Source organism: Glandiceps talaboti, chromosome 18, assembly GCF_964340395.1.
Source record: "Glandiceps talaboti chromosome 18, keGlaTala1.1, whole genome shotgun sequence".
NCBI lineage: Eukaryota > Metazoa > Hemichordata > Enteropneusta > Spengelidae > Glandiceps > Glandiceps talaboti.
In genome coordinates, this window is record NC_135566.1 from 19,484,089 (window position 1) to 19,501,707 (window position 17,619).

Below are 17,619 nucleotides of genomic sequence, written 5' to 3' on the forward strand. Positions count from 1 at the left end.
AATTTAAAGGTGCTACCATCTTTTTATTTCCATTTTTTGCTGCTAAAATACACAACCAGTATGATTGCGTTTTCCATTGTGAGAAGAGATAGCCTACTACGCCCTCAAACGACGGTGATATTCTAAAACTGCACAGTCAGACCCAAACCACATAGATGTAAACGGATGATCAATATTTATTTAAAAATTACAGTTTTTGTATACTTAACTTCAAGGCATTCTTTATATGTGGAATGTTATTCTTTATTTTTTTTTAAAGTACTGAGATGTTGTAACTACTTCTACATATTTGTATAATTTATCGCTATATCACGATTACCAGATAGAGTCCTGACACATGTATCTATTACAGATGATAGAATAAACCATTTTGTTAAAGGGTTACAAACTGAGTTCAAACGTATTTGAGCGTACTTTTCTCTGCATATCTTAAAGTTACTCACAGTATTGTACTTACTGAAGCATATATACTTAACCACCACTCACATTTGACTGAACTCAAACCTGGTATTAAGCTATAACCCATAAACGATCCGATGACATAATTTATCATACGTATCAAAAATTGTTCAGGAAATCCCTAATTTGCAATCAACTGTTTTAGCAATGCCAGAAGACAACCATCATTAATAGAATACATACATTGACATTAGGTATAGTTTAATCAGGTTTTAGGCAAGTATTTTTACTTGAGTGTAAAGGTTATAAACTCAGCTTGTGCCACATGAATGATGCCTGAAGTTGAAAACTTTATTGTTTATACGAATTATGTTTGAAAGGTTGATCCGAGTATTAGGAGGTACAAGTCTTTTTATATATAAAGCAGCTTGTATTTGGGAGTCACTGATCATCTTGCCGCCCTAACTCCCACTTACATAAAATCTCCCACCATATGGGCAGTTGCACGTTGAACTTTAGTGATATTCTCATAACTACTAATTGTTTCAATCCTTTACATGTAAAGTTCTCTCCCGAGTGTATTGCATGCAGTGAGAATTGTCCCTGTTTCATGACCAACTTATGAGAGCCTTGGCCAATTCCCGAATGTCTGACGGAGGATGCGGCAAACGTTGGATACAACTATGCATTTGCTTTCTTCAATACGTGTTCTATTGGTGATAAATGTGGGGAATTCACTGCCACTGAAGGATGTCAATGTTTACATTGGAAAATTGCTGAACGATGCCAGAAGTGTCCAGACAGGTTAGCCTTGTGAAAAGAGGAAATGGAAACCCAAGTATACTGTAGTCATGATTAATTAGTATTCTTCAAGTATTATTCTCCCAAGCCCCCCCCCCCCTCCCCCCTTAAAAAAAATCATCATTCATCTGCTCCAACTCCAATGAAACAAATGGGGCAACATTCCGCTGCTGTCTGTCGCCGTATAAAGGTCATAGCACTTTTATGACGAACAGACATAAATGAGCTGGCTGGGAGAAGCGAAGTGACAAGTTTCAGACAATCTTCAGTGACTTTCAAATTGAGACTATTCCCATGTGGGTTTTTCCTGAGGAACAACCACCATCATTTTTTGAAGAAAAGTAGTGGCTGATTCTGAAAGAAACAGAAGAAATAAAATTACATGCCATATAAAAACGACTAGTCTAGTCAGGGTAAATAAATATATTCTTGGATATTATAGCATATGTGCGTTGGTGATAAAAGAAGGCTAATATTTGGGAGTGATAAATTCATCATAATTTACCTTTATCATGTATTAACACATACATACATACATACATACATACATACATACATACATACACACATACATACACACACACACACATACATACATACATACATACATACATACATACATACATACATACATACATACACACATACATACATACATACATACATACATACATACATACATACATACATACATACATACATACACCAATCTAATCACTGGGAATTTTAAATTTCAGGCGTATTCTATTGGGTTCTATTTGGTGCGTGCGAATTTAAGAACTTATTCCACGTATAACCGTTTATATATCACGCGCGATTTTGTTCCATTAAATTTAGAAATGTTCGGGTTTTCACCTGGCATTTCTGTGTCTCGCCAATTTTTCCTTTGAAAAAGAATATTTATTCGAAACGTCGGATTTAACAGCTATATATACGGACTGGTTTATTAGTTCCTTATGCGATATGCATTTCTTTCTACATACATACATACATACATACATACATACATACATACATACATACATACATACATACATACATACATACAACACATACATACATACATACATACATACATACATACATACATACATACATACATACATACATACATACATACATACATACATACATACATAGTCAATCTTACCATTCAGTGACACCATCCAGTGTGGTTTGTTTTTCCAAATAAAGAACAGATAAACGGGAATACTACACAAAGTAATAAGGAGACCAAGACAACTATTCAAAGGATCGGCGTAGATGGCGAGAATAACCATATACAGGCAAACCAAAATGAAAACAATGGACACCCAAATTGGAAACTGGTGACAAGAGGAAAGACCAATAATAAGAATGACAAAAACACCAAATTATTTTAACAAAGTTTACTGTGTTTTTGTTTGTAAGTTCATTTAAAGTGTTCTGTTAATATGCAATTAATGAATACGAGAATTGATTGGTAAGTAACGAAGTTGTTGCAAAGAAGATTGTAGGTGACATGTACTTTTACACGATGGACAGCTGCATTCTGTCATAACTATGTTGTTGTTGTTGTTGTTGTTGTTGTTGTTGTTGTTGTGGTGGTGGTGGTGGTGGTGGTGATGATGATGACGATGGTGGTGGTGGTGGTGGTGGTGGTGGTGGTGGTAATGATGATGATATGATGGTGATGGAGATATTACCTTGACAGGACGTTTCATGTTTGGTTTCTTCCACCGATAATATGGAATAATAGAACATACAAGGGCGATTAGCAACCAATCAACTGTCATGAACATTCCAAGTAACTTATCAACATCAAAGGTTAGGTATACTGACGCAATCAATATCTGGAGAAGAAAGTTCTAATATATTAATTCTTGACAACAGAATTCATGCTACGGAAGAGGTGTGTACATTGGGGTAGGCATTATTAAAACGTGAAGTTTAGTTATTTATAAGTGGTGCGCTTGAAATATTGCGCACATTGAGTTGGGTATACACTGAAGCGGAGCGGTTGTAAACTTGTGAAGAGTTTAGCTCACAACACGCCCACTTGGACCGGTCGACCAGGGGCATGAGGCAACAATTCTGGTGAAACCTGAAAATGATAATGATGTGATACAGGTAATAAAGGCCCAAGTTAGCTATGAGTCACATTTACATATTTACCTCTTTATTTATAGTATATTTTAATAAACTCATTATACACGTCTACACATATTTGTTATTTTGGGTATAAGGCCAAAAATGGAATGATTAAAAATATTATATGTATATCATACTTGTACACTTTCTGGTCTTATAAAAAATGAAACATTTTAATAATCGCAGAAAAAAGGTTTATATAAATATGGAAGATTCCAAAAAAGAATAAAGAAAAAGAAAGTATACGGACGGATAGACATGGTGCAAAATCGACGCTTAGTGCGCTCGCGACAGCTGACGCGCCGCGCTGCTTGGCGTGCTCGAGCTCAAACGCATTCCTTGCTCAAACTTGTAATACAGAGGGGTAGGACACGGCATCGAATAAACCAATCAGGACACTTCAAATCGAACATGTGACCCATGAATTTTCTCTCGAAGCTTGATACCACCTGCTTCCCTCCAGTGTGGTGAGATATATATTTCGCATGTTGCAGTACATTGTGGCGTTTGTGGGACAGTAAAACAGATTGCCGAAACAGCATATTATATGAAGTGAAGCTCCGAAACGGTGCGTCTTTTGCGAGGGATATAAACAAAAACACAATTGATAATATCTTGGTTTAATCAATATTTGGTGCCCTAGAGTTGCGGTAGGCTCGAACACACAGTCGATTCCGGTCTATATTATTTTCATAAAATTACGTAAAAATAATCATTAAGCATTAGTCGGCACATCTGTGTCTCTTCAAAATATACCTTTGAATGAAAGAGAAAACGTAACAACATTATTTGACTGAGTAAACAAATACTCGTAAGTTTGCCCGAAACAGAAAGCGTCCGTGAACGAGGGCGATGTGGTTTCAAGCTTACGACGAAAAAGAACACCAAAGTGTCCTACCCCTTCTTTTTTAGCAAATGGGCAAATTGAGCAAATTGAGCAAATGTTGAGCTCGTGGAGGTTGAATTTTCAAATTCCAAGATCATTCGATTCATTCGATCTCGCGATCTCGCGACACTGAAAACAGAGAAGTAAATTCTACGGCCGTTGGGGGCGCTATTCAATCGAGAAAGAGAAAAGTGTATGAATGTATGAATGAAAAGACGCATTTCATTCATACATTCATACACTTACATTAATGAAAAGTTAACACATTTCAAAATTACAACCACGTAAATTTCTACAGTATAGTAAATGTAGTCAATTAATTATATCGTTATGTTAGGGTATCATTGCATGTAACTCTGCCCTTCTAGCGATGTGACAACACTTTCACCATAATCTTGACGCGAGCTAGTACAGTAACTGCTGTCAGCGCCAAACACTTTATAAAGTAAACATATCTCCACACATCATGGCGTCACTAAGGTAACGGTTATATTGCCTTCTGGTACCAATAGTAATCCCAGATAGCCCCTTAAGTTGAACTGTGCATTGGTCTTTTTCATTTTGGGTGTTGAATCATGGGTACAGTTCGGTTGCGTCTTTTCATTCATACACTTACCAAAGAGATAATCGCTGGCATTGGTGTCAACCTCTCAGGATTTATCATGGCAAGTATGCTTGGGAAATAGCCCTCTCTGGCACTTACAAATATCATCCTATGACAATCACAACAACATTTGGTTGTGAAATATTCATGAAAGTAATTGTATATACAAATGTATGTATGTATGTATGTATGTATGTATGTATGTATGTATGTATGTATGTATGTATGTATGTATGTATGTACGTACGTACGTACCGTATGTATGTATGTATGTATGTATGTATGTATGTATGTATGTATGTATGTATGTATGTACATACGTTCGTATGTATGTATGTATGTACGTACGTACGTACGTACGTACGCACGCACGCACGCACGTACATAAACAGATGGGCGACAGACAGACAGACGGACGGACAGACAGACAGACAGACAGACAGACAGACAGACAGACAGACAGACAGACAGACACAGACAGGTGAAAGGACGGACAGACTGGCAGACAGACAGACAGACAGACAGACAGACAGACAGACAGACAGACAGACAGACAGGCAGGCAGACAGGCAGACAGAGTTTCAATTTACCTGGAATTAGTTAGAACTGAAACCAGTAAAGAACCAGCACATGACAGGGCAACAAAAAGTGACATCAACCATGCCATAGATGGACCAAATACTTTAGTACCAAAACTCTAAACAGTGATAAATGCAGAAACTAGAATATGTTGAGATGGCTATACTGGAGGTAATGAGCAAACAAACAAAACTGTACAAGGTGATAGATACAAACTTTAGTCCAAGAGTCGAACATCTGTTGAGATACTTGTACATGATTTCAAACTTTACATAACAAACAAACAAACAAATGCCACTTTATTCCTGACAGATATCATTCACTACAATGAAGATTCTTTGCTTTCACAATGCATACAGACATCACAGTGACAAACCTCATTGGTTTTGCATAATTATACAGTAACAGATACACAAGCCTGTAAACGAGTAAACCACTTACTATCGCAACTGCAGGTGATGATAATAATTCTTGTGGTGTTAAAACTGTAAAATATGCCACGTTTGTCCCGATATATAGAACAGTTATCAATGTGAATGAAATGATAACGGACAATACCACATTCCTGAAACAATAATAAAGAATAGTTCTATAACGTAACAAGTCTTTGTTGTAAAATTGATACATACGATCTGTTGTTGTCTGATTCGTTACAGAATGACCAGCAAAGAATAATGGTAGAAAAATTGTTGGGTATCAGATAGATTGTGTTTGCTGTATTCTGTCAAAGAATATGCAATAAATGACTATGTGACTAGAATATAAATCGTCCTAACAGCAACTTATTATTGCCTTGGTTGTTGTTCAGCAGACAGATAGAAACAGACTGGTTTACTGTCTGTGCCATAGAGGGCTGTGATAGAGGGACTATGTGTTTGTACACAGTGGGAGTATAATGGTGGGAGTATAATGGATAACAGGGCCTTGTTTATGCAGAGATCTTGGAGGGTCCTCTCCAAGATATCGGTCCTCTCCAAGATCTATATGGTTTATGTTTGGACAGATTGGAGTTCAAGGAAGAAAACAGAATAAACGACAATAAAGGTAGGAAACAGAGGTAAATAGAACGTAGGAAAGAGACTGGGCCTGAGGTAAATAAAGAAATCGAGGCGAATTCACTACCATCAGATTTTAATCAGATTGGGCTAGATGCACACGGAACTTGTTCTCAGTGAGTGCAGACTTGTGTAGAAAATGGTTTCCAGTCTCAACAAACACTGAAAGCTACTCAACATAAACTGACTGCTAATAAATCAATCATATTTCCACTGTGTTCAGAAAGTTAATTGTTGCTATCTATCTGATATAATAACAAATGTGGCAATTAGGCGTTGCAGATAGGACGATTTTTTATTGGAATGACTTTGCGGGTAGGACGATTTTTCAAGTTCGCTGGAAAAACATACAGAATTCTTACCAATGCCCAACGTGACAGTTATTCACACAATATTTGTTTGTCGTACAGATCTGTAACACGTTATAGAATCCAGATCATGGAACTGAAAAAAGAACTACTGCAGTCGACGTCACACAGCTGATTACGGGATATTGATTACTTGTGAAATATGGCCATGAAATTCAAGGTCATGACCAAGTTTCACCACCTTACCTTGCAGGTTTGATGATTTCTTCGGTGATCAACACAATATATTGCCTGAAGTGTGCGAAAAAGTTCACCAAAATTATTTTAACATGAATAAGATGATAACATATCTAGAAAATAAATGTTTCGTTCTCAATATTTACACGGAACGTTCGGTTGTTGTCATACTCTACGCCTAGCTTGACAGTGAGTTTGTCCCCCAAGCTCTAACAGATAGTGTTATATTGTTTTGATGTTGTCACTGTTGGCTATCTGACTTACAATGTACTTCACAATATTGACAAAGAAACTGTAACAACAATGACAATTGCCATATAGAAACTGCATAACTAAAAATAACCTGGCCAAACAATTGTCATAGTAACTATAACTAATAAACTGGCAAGAAAAAAACTTCATGGCATTAATGACAATTGCCATAATAGCTGTATAACCAATGAACTGACCAAAACATATATATTACATCAATGAAAATTGCCATGGTAACTGCATAACTAATGAACTGCTTTATCGAAATATTCTAACAACGATTAGGATGGGTTATTTTAATCATTATAGTCATTTGTGCGACAACAACATGCCATTGGCGGTTATTTTGCGTTTCTCTTGTCAATTATCACTGAAATAACATCGTAGTAAAACTACAAGTCTGTTTGCAACACCTTACAACACATCATTTTTATTCTCTTGTAACATGAAAAAAATATTCTCACTTGTGAAACTGAAATAAGGAAAATATACTAACCACCCTCCATAGGCAAAGAGTCCTGCAAACAGTGCAAATGGTGCTCTTTTGGGATCAATATCTTCAACACCTTCAAAACTGTTCTTAAAATTATCCGTATGTCCTGATAAAAGTACATAATAGAAGATAGTGGTAGATTTGGGCAATAAAAAAAATCTTCTATAAGACTTGTGACTATTGGCAGAAATTTCTACAGATTTGGTTGATATATGCGGAAAGTCGGCTTTCACATAACTAAGATAGACATAAACTAAAATTAAACTGTTATTGAGAATTGTTAAGTTGTTGAATGGAGTTTAGTTTAAATGCACTCACAGTACTAGTGGGGTTGAGTGTTGGGTGGTATCTGATAACTTTTGGAGATTCTAAAGTTTGTTTTTTTCATTAAAGGGTTATTATATTACAGAGGCATCGTTATCCATTTGTGTGCTTTCTAACCACTATAGTAGTCTGAGATTTAAATGAACACATTGAATAATGATAGTACTAAATTAGAACTAAATTCGATAATCTGATTACTATAGTGGTCTGAGGTGTAATCGAGCACATCAAAGGGGGGGGGGAGATATTATTTTGTTCAAAATATCTTTCGCAGCCCTCCCCCTTTCGCGCTCTCAAGACATTTCATGCCCCCTCCAGTCATTTCGTAGCCCCCTCCCTTCCAGGCTTCAGATATTTTAATGTGTAATTATACAGTACCCCCCCCCCCCCGCTCCACTTCAGAGATGTATGGTACACTATACATTAAACTAACAACTTCAGCAGCCATACATAACAATGAGAGATTTCTTTGCAAATATGTGTGGGCTTTGCGAAAAAGGTCTTACATTGGGCTGTACTTGGAGATACTTAGTCAGCAAGGTTTTATCTTTCAATCTTGATGCTGGGCAGAAAGAGCATTCCCCATGATAGCTAGTGGGGAGGGTGTCCCCTCCCATAGTAAGCACTTTAAACAAAATGAGGACATGTAGGAGGCCATTTAATGGCATAAAACTTCGAACCATACACATTATTGAAAGCCATAGAGTACTTGAAAACGGCCTTCAATACCCCAATTTTACTCGAGTCAATACACTATTATACAACTGTATGGCTATATTACCTACACTTTAACTTACCTATTCAGAGATATTTCGGTAGACACACACATTTACTTCAATTGGCTACTGATTACCTCATAATTAAATGTATGGTAGGTAAATGAAGTGTGCAATTTTGCAAGATACCAGATAAACCACTGTTGCTGAGGTTTGAATGTTCAAAAAGGTCTCCACAGAAAGAGAGAGAGAGAGAGAGAGAGAGGGGGGGGGGGAGGGGGGACAGAGAGAGAGAGAGAGGAGAGAGAGGGGAGACAGAGAGAGAGAGAGAAAGAGAGAGAGAGAGAGAGAGAGAGAGAGAGAGAGAGAGAGAGAGAGAGAGAGAGAGAGGAGAGAGAGAGGGGGGGACAGACAGACAGAGCTAGACAGAGACTGGAGAGAGATACAGACAGACAGACGAAGGCTTCCACAAATACGTTCACATGGCTGTCCCATCTCATCACTGAATATGGGTTGTAGAAGGTATTGAGAAGCCGTGAGATATGTTTTTAATTTACTTGGTAAACCACCGCTCAAAATGTTTAATTTGGTTCAAATCTTGAGCAAAATATTTTGGGGACCCCCTTTCAGCTCATAAGAATTTTCATCGTCCCCCCTTTGAACCCTCAATTTTTGTCATGCCCCCCTCAATTTCTCCCCAGCTCCCCCTCCATAAATTCTGATCCCAGCCTTAGAACTAAGTTCCATAATCGGAGTACTGTTAATTAATATCTCACCTAAGCACAACATGATGATACCAGTTCCTGCTATGAATAATAACACCACAGCCTTGGTGATTGATATGAAGTTCTGTAACTTGATGGACCATGACACACTCGCACAGTGACAGAAACAAAATAACCCTAGGTGATAAAACAAAGGTTATAAGCGTATATTGTACTTTGTAATATTAAATGAAGTAAATCTAAAAAAAAAAAGGAAAATAGAAGAATTGGAATAGCCGATTGAACCGTTCAAACCCGAAGTACTCACACTTTTGAAACTGTATAGGATACATGCTATAATAGTATACTTTGACTTGTGGATGCTTTTGAAAAAAAAGACGTATGAACACTTCAATGCTTTCGACTGTCTGTCTGTCTGTCTGTCTGTCTGTCTGTCTGTCTGTCTGTCTGTCTGTCTGTCTGTCTGTCTGTCTGTCTGTCTGTCTGTCTGTCTGTGTCTGTCTGTCTGTCTGTCTGTCTGTCTGTCGGTGGACACGGTATCTATAAAACTGGTGCATCAATTCGGAGGAAACTTGCAACACATCTTTCTTACAATGGTAAGAACTGATTTGATTATTTTGCCAAAAGATCCAATAAATATTTGAGTCATTAAGAAAGTAAGCTTCAAATTCCATATGATTTGGTATATATATTGACGTTACCAAATTACACGTGTCCGTTATAGTTGTTGATATAGGTTTTAGTTCTAATAGGTTATTGCATAATCAATTAGTTAATTTAGTCAATATTTAATAATGGGAACGTCAAATTCTGCATAATTTGACACGTATGTCGACGATAACAAATCCGTGTCCTATAAATCATTTACATAATTTATGATTGTTAGTAATTCCATAATATTTTAAGCATGCTAGCTTTAACAATTTGATATAATTTTGTGTACACACATTGATATTGACAACACGTAGTAGTCCTATATAAATCAGGTTGATGGAGCTTTTAATTGCAATGTTTCATTTGCATTAATGATCTTTGTAATTAGGGTCGCACGATTCAAATATTCCATATAACTTAGTAACTAGACTAATTAAGCTAATTTAACAAGGTGCGGACCCAAAAAAATCAATTTGATTGGATTTATCGTGTATACAGCTACAAAAATACGTTTATCCACAGATGATGCGATACTGTTCATGGTGTACGATATTATGAGTAAGTTATTATACCTAACAATTTCAACAAAAGTTCCAGTTGCCGCTAGTGCAGCTTTAAAAGGTGGTACTCACAGATAATAAGAGCCGCCAATATCTTCACTGCAACTCTAGGGGCTTCACAGTCATCAGTGAAAAAAGCATTTGCAATGTAGGTCCCAAATACTGTTGATATTATCGATATGGCTGCTGGTCGAATTACAGCAACGAACGCAAAAAGACGATAAAAAGCCAGGAATGGTCCGTAGCCTTCTAAAAGGAAGGTATAGTCGCCACCGGACTTGCCAAACATCGCACCCAGCTCAGTATAACATAAGGCTCCCAAAATTGATATGAAAGCACAGGCAACCCAGAAGATCAGGGCTACGCCGATGACACCCCCTGAGTTGGCTAGAATTCCCTTCGGTGATACAAAAATGCCGGCTCCTATGATTGTTGATAGAAGAATAGTAGTGCATTCTAAAAGTCCCATTCGTCGTTTGAGTACCACTACATCTTTGTCGCTGGATGTGTCAGTTTTATCTTCCTTCGTTCCCACCTCAAGTCTTCGTTTTGCCATTATTTGAGATCACTGTGTGATGTAAGTAATGATGGTTATTTAGGGTGCGCAAGCTGAGTTTACATTTTTTGGGACATGACTTTTGCTGTATTTTACACGTAATGGGGCGATCAGTTTTTACGGTCGGGGGGGGGGGGGTAATTTGGGACTTAAAGAAGGGGATCATAATTTTTACAAAGTGAATAAAGGGGTGGGGGGGGGGTCACCTTATTTTCAACAACTGATGAACGAAATCATGAACGACCCTGCTGTACTTAAATTTCCATACAACAAATGTATGTGCATACAATAAACCATAAACACATGAGAAATTAAATACCTTGAAATTTACTGGATGGTTTGACTCTAAAATTTGTGCCTCCATTGACCTGAACATGTTGAATTGTACACAAACATAGCCAATAGAGACACACTTTCAAATAATTTAATGAATTTGTATCTCTAAATGGTAATACTGACCTCCACTGTGCATGTTTTCCCCGAATTTTCTCACTTTCTACTTGATCTGTTTTATTGTGTCAAAATGACTTGAAATAATTTAAACTTTAGAAACCCTAAAATTAGTGTTGCTTTTATGGTATAACTAAGTTATGTTTTATTTACTTCTGCTCTAAATGGCCTCCAAATGGTGTTCATTATTCCAAAAGCTCTTGCCTTGGGAGGGGGACATCCTCTCCCAACCTCCCCCTGGGCCCCTCCCGCGCTTGTATACTATAGCAGGTGCACACACGCATAGCGTGTACTTCTCCCCATACTGTTTCCAGTTCTCTCCCTACTTTGAAACTTACTGAAACCCCTAGGTTTACAATTATATTAACTCCATTTCTAATATTGTACTGTGCAATTAGCTGAATTAATCTATAATGGTAATAGTTCACTCAATCTAAGAGATATCCTAGAACTTTTGGTTACTAAGCCATGAATATTTTGCATATCCATGAACATGAATCATACTTCTCATAGGGTTCCTGTCTAAAGAGCTTTATACATGTGAAGAAATGGGTTTCAGATAGCAATTTACCAGATACACTTAAAATTACTGTAAATGTAACAAGTAAAATTAACTATGCAGTGTGCTGTATTGTGCTTTGAGAATGTAGAGTGTCTTTTGCAAGCACAAGAAGAATATTTCTTGTCAACAGATGTCGGGGGGGGGGGGGGGTTCAGAGTATTTTTTATTTGCCAGGGGGTTGTATTGATTTGTGGATGCATCACGGGGGGGGTCACTATTTTTAAGTACAACATGAACAAGAAGTCACCGGCCAACCCCCGGCCGTTAAAACTGATCGCTCCCTAAGGTACATGTAATGATCTACTTACCAAAGCATACCATCACGTACTATTGGCAGAATTCTTGTATTCTGTGCATAATGCCTAAACAATTTAGTGTACGTAAACTGATATATCGAGAGAGCCCCCATATTGGGTCATCGACTGGGCTAACAATGCCAGCAAACTATTGTTATTCCATCCAAGCCATATATACTATACTGTTCTACCCCTTTCCGACTCTTCCCCATTGTTTCAACTGTGCTCGCAATTTCATTTAGCGGACACTTTTTTAGTTAAGGGGACACTTTTACACAAAAAAGTGTCTTCATACCGTTAGTCCATGAAAGGAACTGTCCGCTAACACTTTCCATCCCATGAATGAAACTCTCTTCAGCAACTTAATCATTTCTATAGCACTGTCCCTAACTTGTCAACTTTTACAATGAACCCAACATGTGCTGCCCTGCCTAATTGTGTGTTCTACCACCTAACTCTGCACCTGTTATTCTGTAATGTGTGTGTAACGTAAAAAACCACCCTTATCTTGGTGGGTCGATTCTCGATCGTACACAGTACCTCTAGTTCTTATCCAAAGACATGCTCTATTTTTCTTCTTTTATTAAAAGACAGTCTCAATGGCTTGCCTTGTGAAAAAGGGAGTTGACAATTCTGGTTGTAAAAATGTTTAGGTAGAGAATATACATATACAATGGATATATATATATATATATATATATATATATATATATATATATATATATATATATATATATATATATATATATATATATATATATATATATATATATATATATATATATATATACTTTACACTGAGGTTCTATATATAAATGATATCATAAACCATACAGTTCTGACCCAAATATTTCGAAGAGACTGGCCTCCTCTTCATCGGTGGGTCTCCAGTTCTGACTAACAAATCAAGTTCTGTTACACTTTAAATGCTGAAGACAGTAGTTATTGTCATGCAAAATAGTGTTCTTGTCATGGAATGGTAGTGTTTGATTGAGTGAGATGGTCCATTGAAGTGAATTGGTACTGGTTGATATTTATTGTTTTTCCTGATTTGAGATAAGTGATTCTGCATTCTTGTGTATAGTGTACCTCCGGTTTCTCCTACGTAGACTATTTTTTTTCGCAATGTGAGCAATGTATTGCATACACTACCTATAGGTGTGCTGATTTGCAGTTGATATGGTGTGTTATTTTATAATGCTGTGCATTTGGCCCTTGAAATGTGTCTGTCTTCTCCATGTAGGGGCAGATGGCGCATCGTTTGCTCTCACATGGTCTTAAACCTGTTGCTTCTTTAATGAATGTTCTGTGATGTTTGCTATGTACGAGTTGTGAGTCGATATATCTCTTCTTTTTCTCCAGGCTACCATGGTTGGATTTCTGAATACATTTTTTGCATCTTTGTGGTCATAAACAACATGCGCAGTACATCGATTTTGTGTATTAATTTGAAGACATAGTTCCACAGTGGTTTAAGTGCAGGACAGAGATAGAAGAGGTGAAGGGTGCTATAACCACTTCACTACAAAGTGACTTGTACAGAAAGCAGGTTTCCATATAGAATTTGTTCATTGACATGACAAAGCGCATGTTACTTTTCGTTTTCGCACACAGCTGACAGACCAAGTAACTACACTCGAATCACTCTCACATCTTATGTCCGACTCAACCTCTGTATGTACCGGGATCACCACTTGAACTTTAGGGAATTAGCTCAGACTACACACAGTTTATGTTCAAAAGTCTACTCTGGAACCAAGGCAAGCAATTAGCAAGTGCCTCGTTCATTGACTTCCCTCGAAGTGAAGTGTCTCCTGCCTGTTCCAAGTGTTTATCTTTATTGTCCTCCAAGTCTAAGTTTACATAACGCATGTGTATGGCCAAATAATTAATGCAACCCATATTAAAGTCTTCAAGAGGTGTTACCATGCCCTAAAGACTACTCTCAAAATATTGATGAATGATCACTATGAATCCTAGTTATTTATGAAATGCAGACTGTCGTCTCAGGTAATCGAGTACGCTTGTGGTCTGAATCCGATATCCTTGAGAGAGTCTGTTGACCTTTCAGTCAAAGTGGGACATGCAATGTAGTTAAAATATTGAATTTACTGAAATTATTAATATGTCATCTGTGACACGTATGTGCACCAGGGTTAGCAACAACGCTTTGGGCGGGTAAAAACAGAAATACTGCTCGAAAATTGGGACTGTAACTTTGTTACAGTACGAGTCTTTGCCCAGTTAATGGATTTCACACTGAACTTTTGGGGAAAGCAAAGATTATTTGGCCAAGATATGCGGGATTGGATTTCTATAGTGAATGTTGATAATTGGTAAGGGGTTAAGTAACAGGGCTGTAGATGACAAGGGTCACTCTATGGTGAAAAACCTAAAAACCCGTCGAATTCGAAGTATAACTTCTTTATAGGACAAGTCCTCGACCATTAACAAACATTTTCATTTGAGAGTAAAAAAGTCAACTTGTGCACATATATTTTTAAAATAACGATAAAATGGTAAACTATGACTTAATTTTAACAGATTAAACAAATTAATGTATGCCAAGAAATATGGGACCGGGTAACTGATTTAACAAATATCAATGAACTTCAACTTGTCGCCCTCTGTTGCAATAAAGATAAACAAAACTAGATGTTCGATAATGAGCCAATAGGTAAGATTCTATTTTTGTACTTTTGAAAGAGTAATAACCTATTTGTTACATATGTTCTTTCATGGAATCAATGAACCATATCAAAATAAACACCGATGCTATCTTGAAGAAAGGTCAGCAGCGACTGTATCTTTTAAGGAAATTGCGTTCATTTATGGTTGATAGAGAAATCTTATCCCTTTTTTATAAAACTTACATTGAGAGCGTTATCTCATTTTCGTTCATTTGCTGGTTTCAAAATCTGACAGTCAAAGACAAAAGTTCACTTGATAGAATTGTGTCTCTTAGCTCAAAATTAACTGGAATGCCCCAGAGAAATCTGTCATCATTTTATAATCAGCAAGTAGTTAGGAAAGCCCGCTCAATTGTTTTATCTAGTAATTATGTTTTATCTACAGAGTTCGACATACTTCCCTCTGGTCGTCGTTTTAGATGCCCGGCTTGCAGGTCAAACCGGCGCAAGTTGTCATTTATTCCCACCGCTGTGCGGCTTATGAATGATTCGTAAACTTTGTGAGTGATGTTGATTGTCTTAGTATCGTTCTGTGTCTTTGTATATATTGTTTTGTATATTTGTTTGTATTTTTTGATATATTGATGTATTGTATTTGAGCCACACCTTTAATTGCCCATGTCTGGGATGAATAAAGTTCTATTGAATTGAATTGAATTGAAATCTATGTAATGGGGTAAATAAAAGAACGACTTTACCATGAGCATAGACAGGTGTGTAACTTGTCTGTGGCTTGAGTAACAAACTATGACAAACACTCGGGGACAGGTCCCAGAATAAACTTTGTTGAAACCGACAGAAAGCGTTTGCTGTGATCTCCGTTAACGGGTTGGTTCCCCGAATGTATATACGTGTAGATTATGGTTTACTGAGTATCTGCTACCATATAGGTGTATAAAGAACTTACGATTTTGTCATAAGGTCAATCGAGGATGACCGGTAGGTTTGCTAACCTTTACAATTGACGACGTTGTCTGGCTCACACAACGTTGACTCAGTTTTTCCTGGAATGTATTTATAACTAAACTGAGAACTCACATTTAACTAAACAATCCGATTTGTCAATATGCTTGTCAATTTTTCGATTCCAATGTTTAAACCTGAATTTAGTTGTGTTGTTGTATTATTTTGTTTTGTGCAAATCATATAATAGTGCCCAGAACCAGTCATAGAATTCGTAATTATAACAAAATAAGACGGTATATCTTACGACTTTCGTTACTTCATGATCACTCACCTCTGTTGAAACACTATCTCTATTGAACGATGTTCGGATCTGGTCTTCACCTTGTGTTCAGCTGTTGCAAAATTTCACAAACACACCCTTCCTCGATCATGCATATATGAATATATTTTCATTGACATAGTTGTTTACAGTACTATGCTCTAACCTTTGACCTCCGAATATACTGTGGAAACCCAGGGTGGTAAACTACGGACGTATACGTTTACAAGGGATAAAGAACATATTACTTTTAAGTACATGGTGAAAAAATGCTGTTAGGACTGTAGTATTATTATACTATCCATTCAGATTTGAACGATTACATTCCCGTGAATGTTGGGCAACTTAAGGAACTCACAATGCACTCCCATGTAAAATTTCATATATTCCTAAGAAATGTTCATATGAGCTGTAATTATGTTGATACTGTAAAAGAAGTGCAGAAAACGTACTCCTAGGTAAAACAGTCCGCTAAGACTGTAACGTTTGCTTAGCACTTCGAGTAATAAATCTTTATCAAAAAACGGATCAAGCTTTAGGCTGAAAGCTAAAGAGAGTTTCCATTACGTGAGGATAGGTTGGCTGTCTAGCCTTGACGTCGGTTTTTAAAGCCTGATAAAGCCCCCTGAACTGGGCATATATACGTAACATAATTAATTGTATGGCTATGAGACAGGGTGAAAATCACAATACATAACGATCATAATTAGGAGGTATGAATCTTTATACAATGTTCAATACCATTATTAAAATATGAAAAGTAGTTAGGCCCTATATTACTGAAAACTCTGAAATCATTAAAAAAATCTAAAAAAAAAACCTTTTAAAAGACGACATAATGTATATATTTTATATTGATACTATTGTTTGCTATTATTTCTTATATTGCGATTTCTATATTAATTTTGCAAAAAAATTATAATCTATTATTGCGACATATTTGTATTTTTATTTTAGTTGAAATTTATTTGTAAAGAAAAGAATGTTTGAGTAACATGTATTAATATTATAAACTGTTGATACATTGTACTAATAACTTTCTTAATATGGTTTTCATGTTTTGTTTTGTTGACATGTTTGCTAAAAACACCAGCACATCAACACACACACACGATTG

General features: G+C 36.7%; 1 protein-coding gene and 1 pseudogene across 2 annotated transcripts; both read right to left on the reverse strand.

Moving 5' to 3' along the window:
• Positions 1 to 1,344: 1,344 nt before the first annotated feature.
• On the reverse strand, positions 1,345 to 9,665 carry LOC144449622 (large neutral amino acids transporter small subunit 1-like). Its single transcript, XM_078140193.1, has 9 exons — positions 9,561 to 9,665; positions 7,748 to 7,850; positions 7,009 to 7,053; positions 5,841 to 5,964; positions 5,411 to 5,517; positions 4,833 to 4,929; positions 2,886 to 3,032; positions 2,351 to 2,525; positions 1,345 to 1,554 (listed from the first exon to the last, which is right to left on the reverse strand). The coding sequence occupies exons 1-9, from the start codon at positions 9,571 to 9,573 to the stop codon at positions 1,487 to 1,489; spliced, it is 879 nt and encodes a 292-aa protein (XP_077996319.1). The 5' UTR covers positions 9,574 to 9,665; the 3' UTR covers positions 1,345 to 1,486.
• Positions 9,666 to 10,766: 1,101 nt separating this feature from the next.
• LOC144449802 (cystine/glutamate transporter pseudogene) lies at positions 10,767 to 16,608 on the reverse strand (annotated as a pseudogene). The gene is made up of 2 exons (XR_013482173.1): positions 16,515 to 16,608; positions 10,767 to 11,291 (listed from the first exon to the last, which is right to left on the reverse strand). The product of XR_013482173.1 is annotated as a cystine/glutamate transporter pseudogene (transcript).
• Between the last annotated feature and the right edge of the window lie 1,011 nt (positions 16,609 to 17,619).

Coding starts and splice junctions, on each gene's coding strand:
- LOC144449622 (XM_078140193.1), bottom strand. Junction 5,965..7,008: donor GAAATCATCAAACCTGCAAG/GTAAGGTGGTGA, acceptor TTATTGTTTCAG/GAATGTGGTATTGTCCGTTA. Junction 3,033..4,832: donor TGCCAGCGATTATCTCTTTG/GTAAGTGTATGA, acceptor TTTCTTCTCCAG/ATATTGATTGCGTCAGTATA.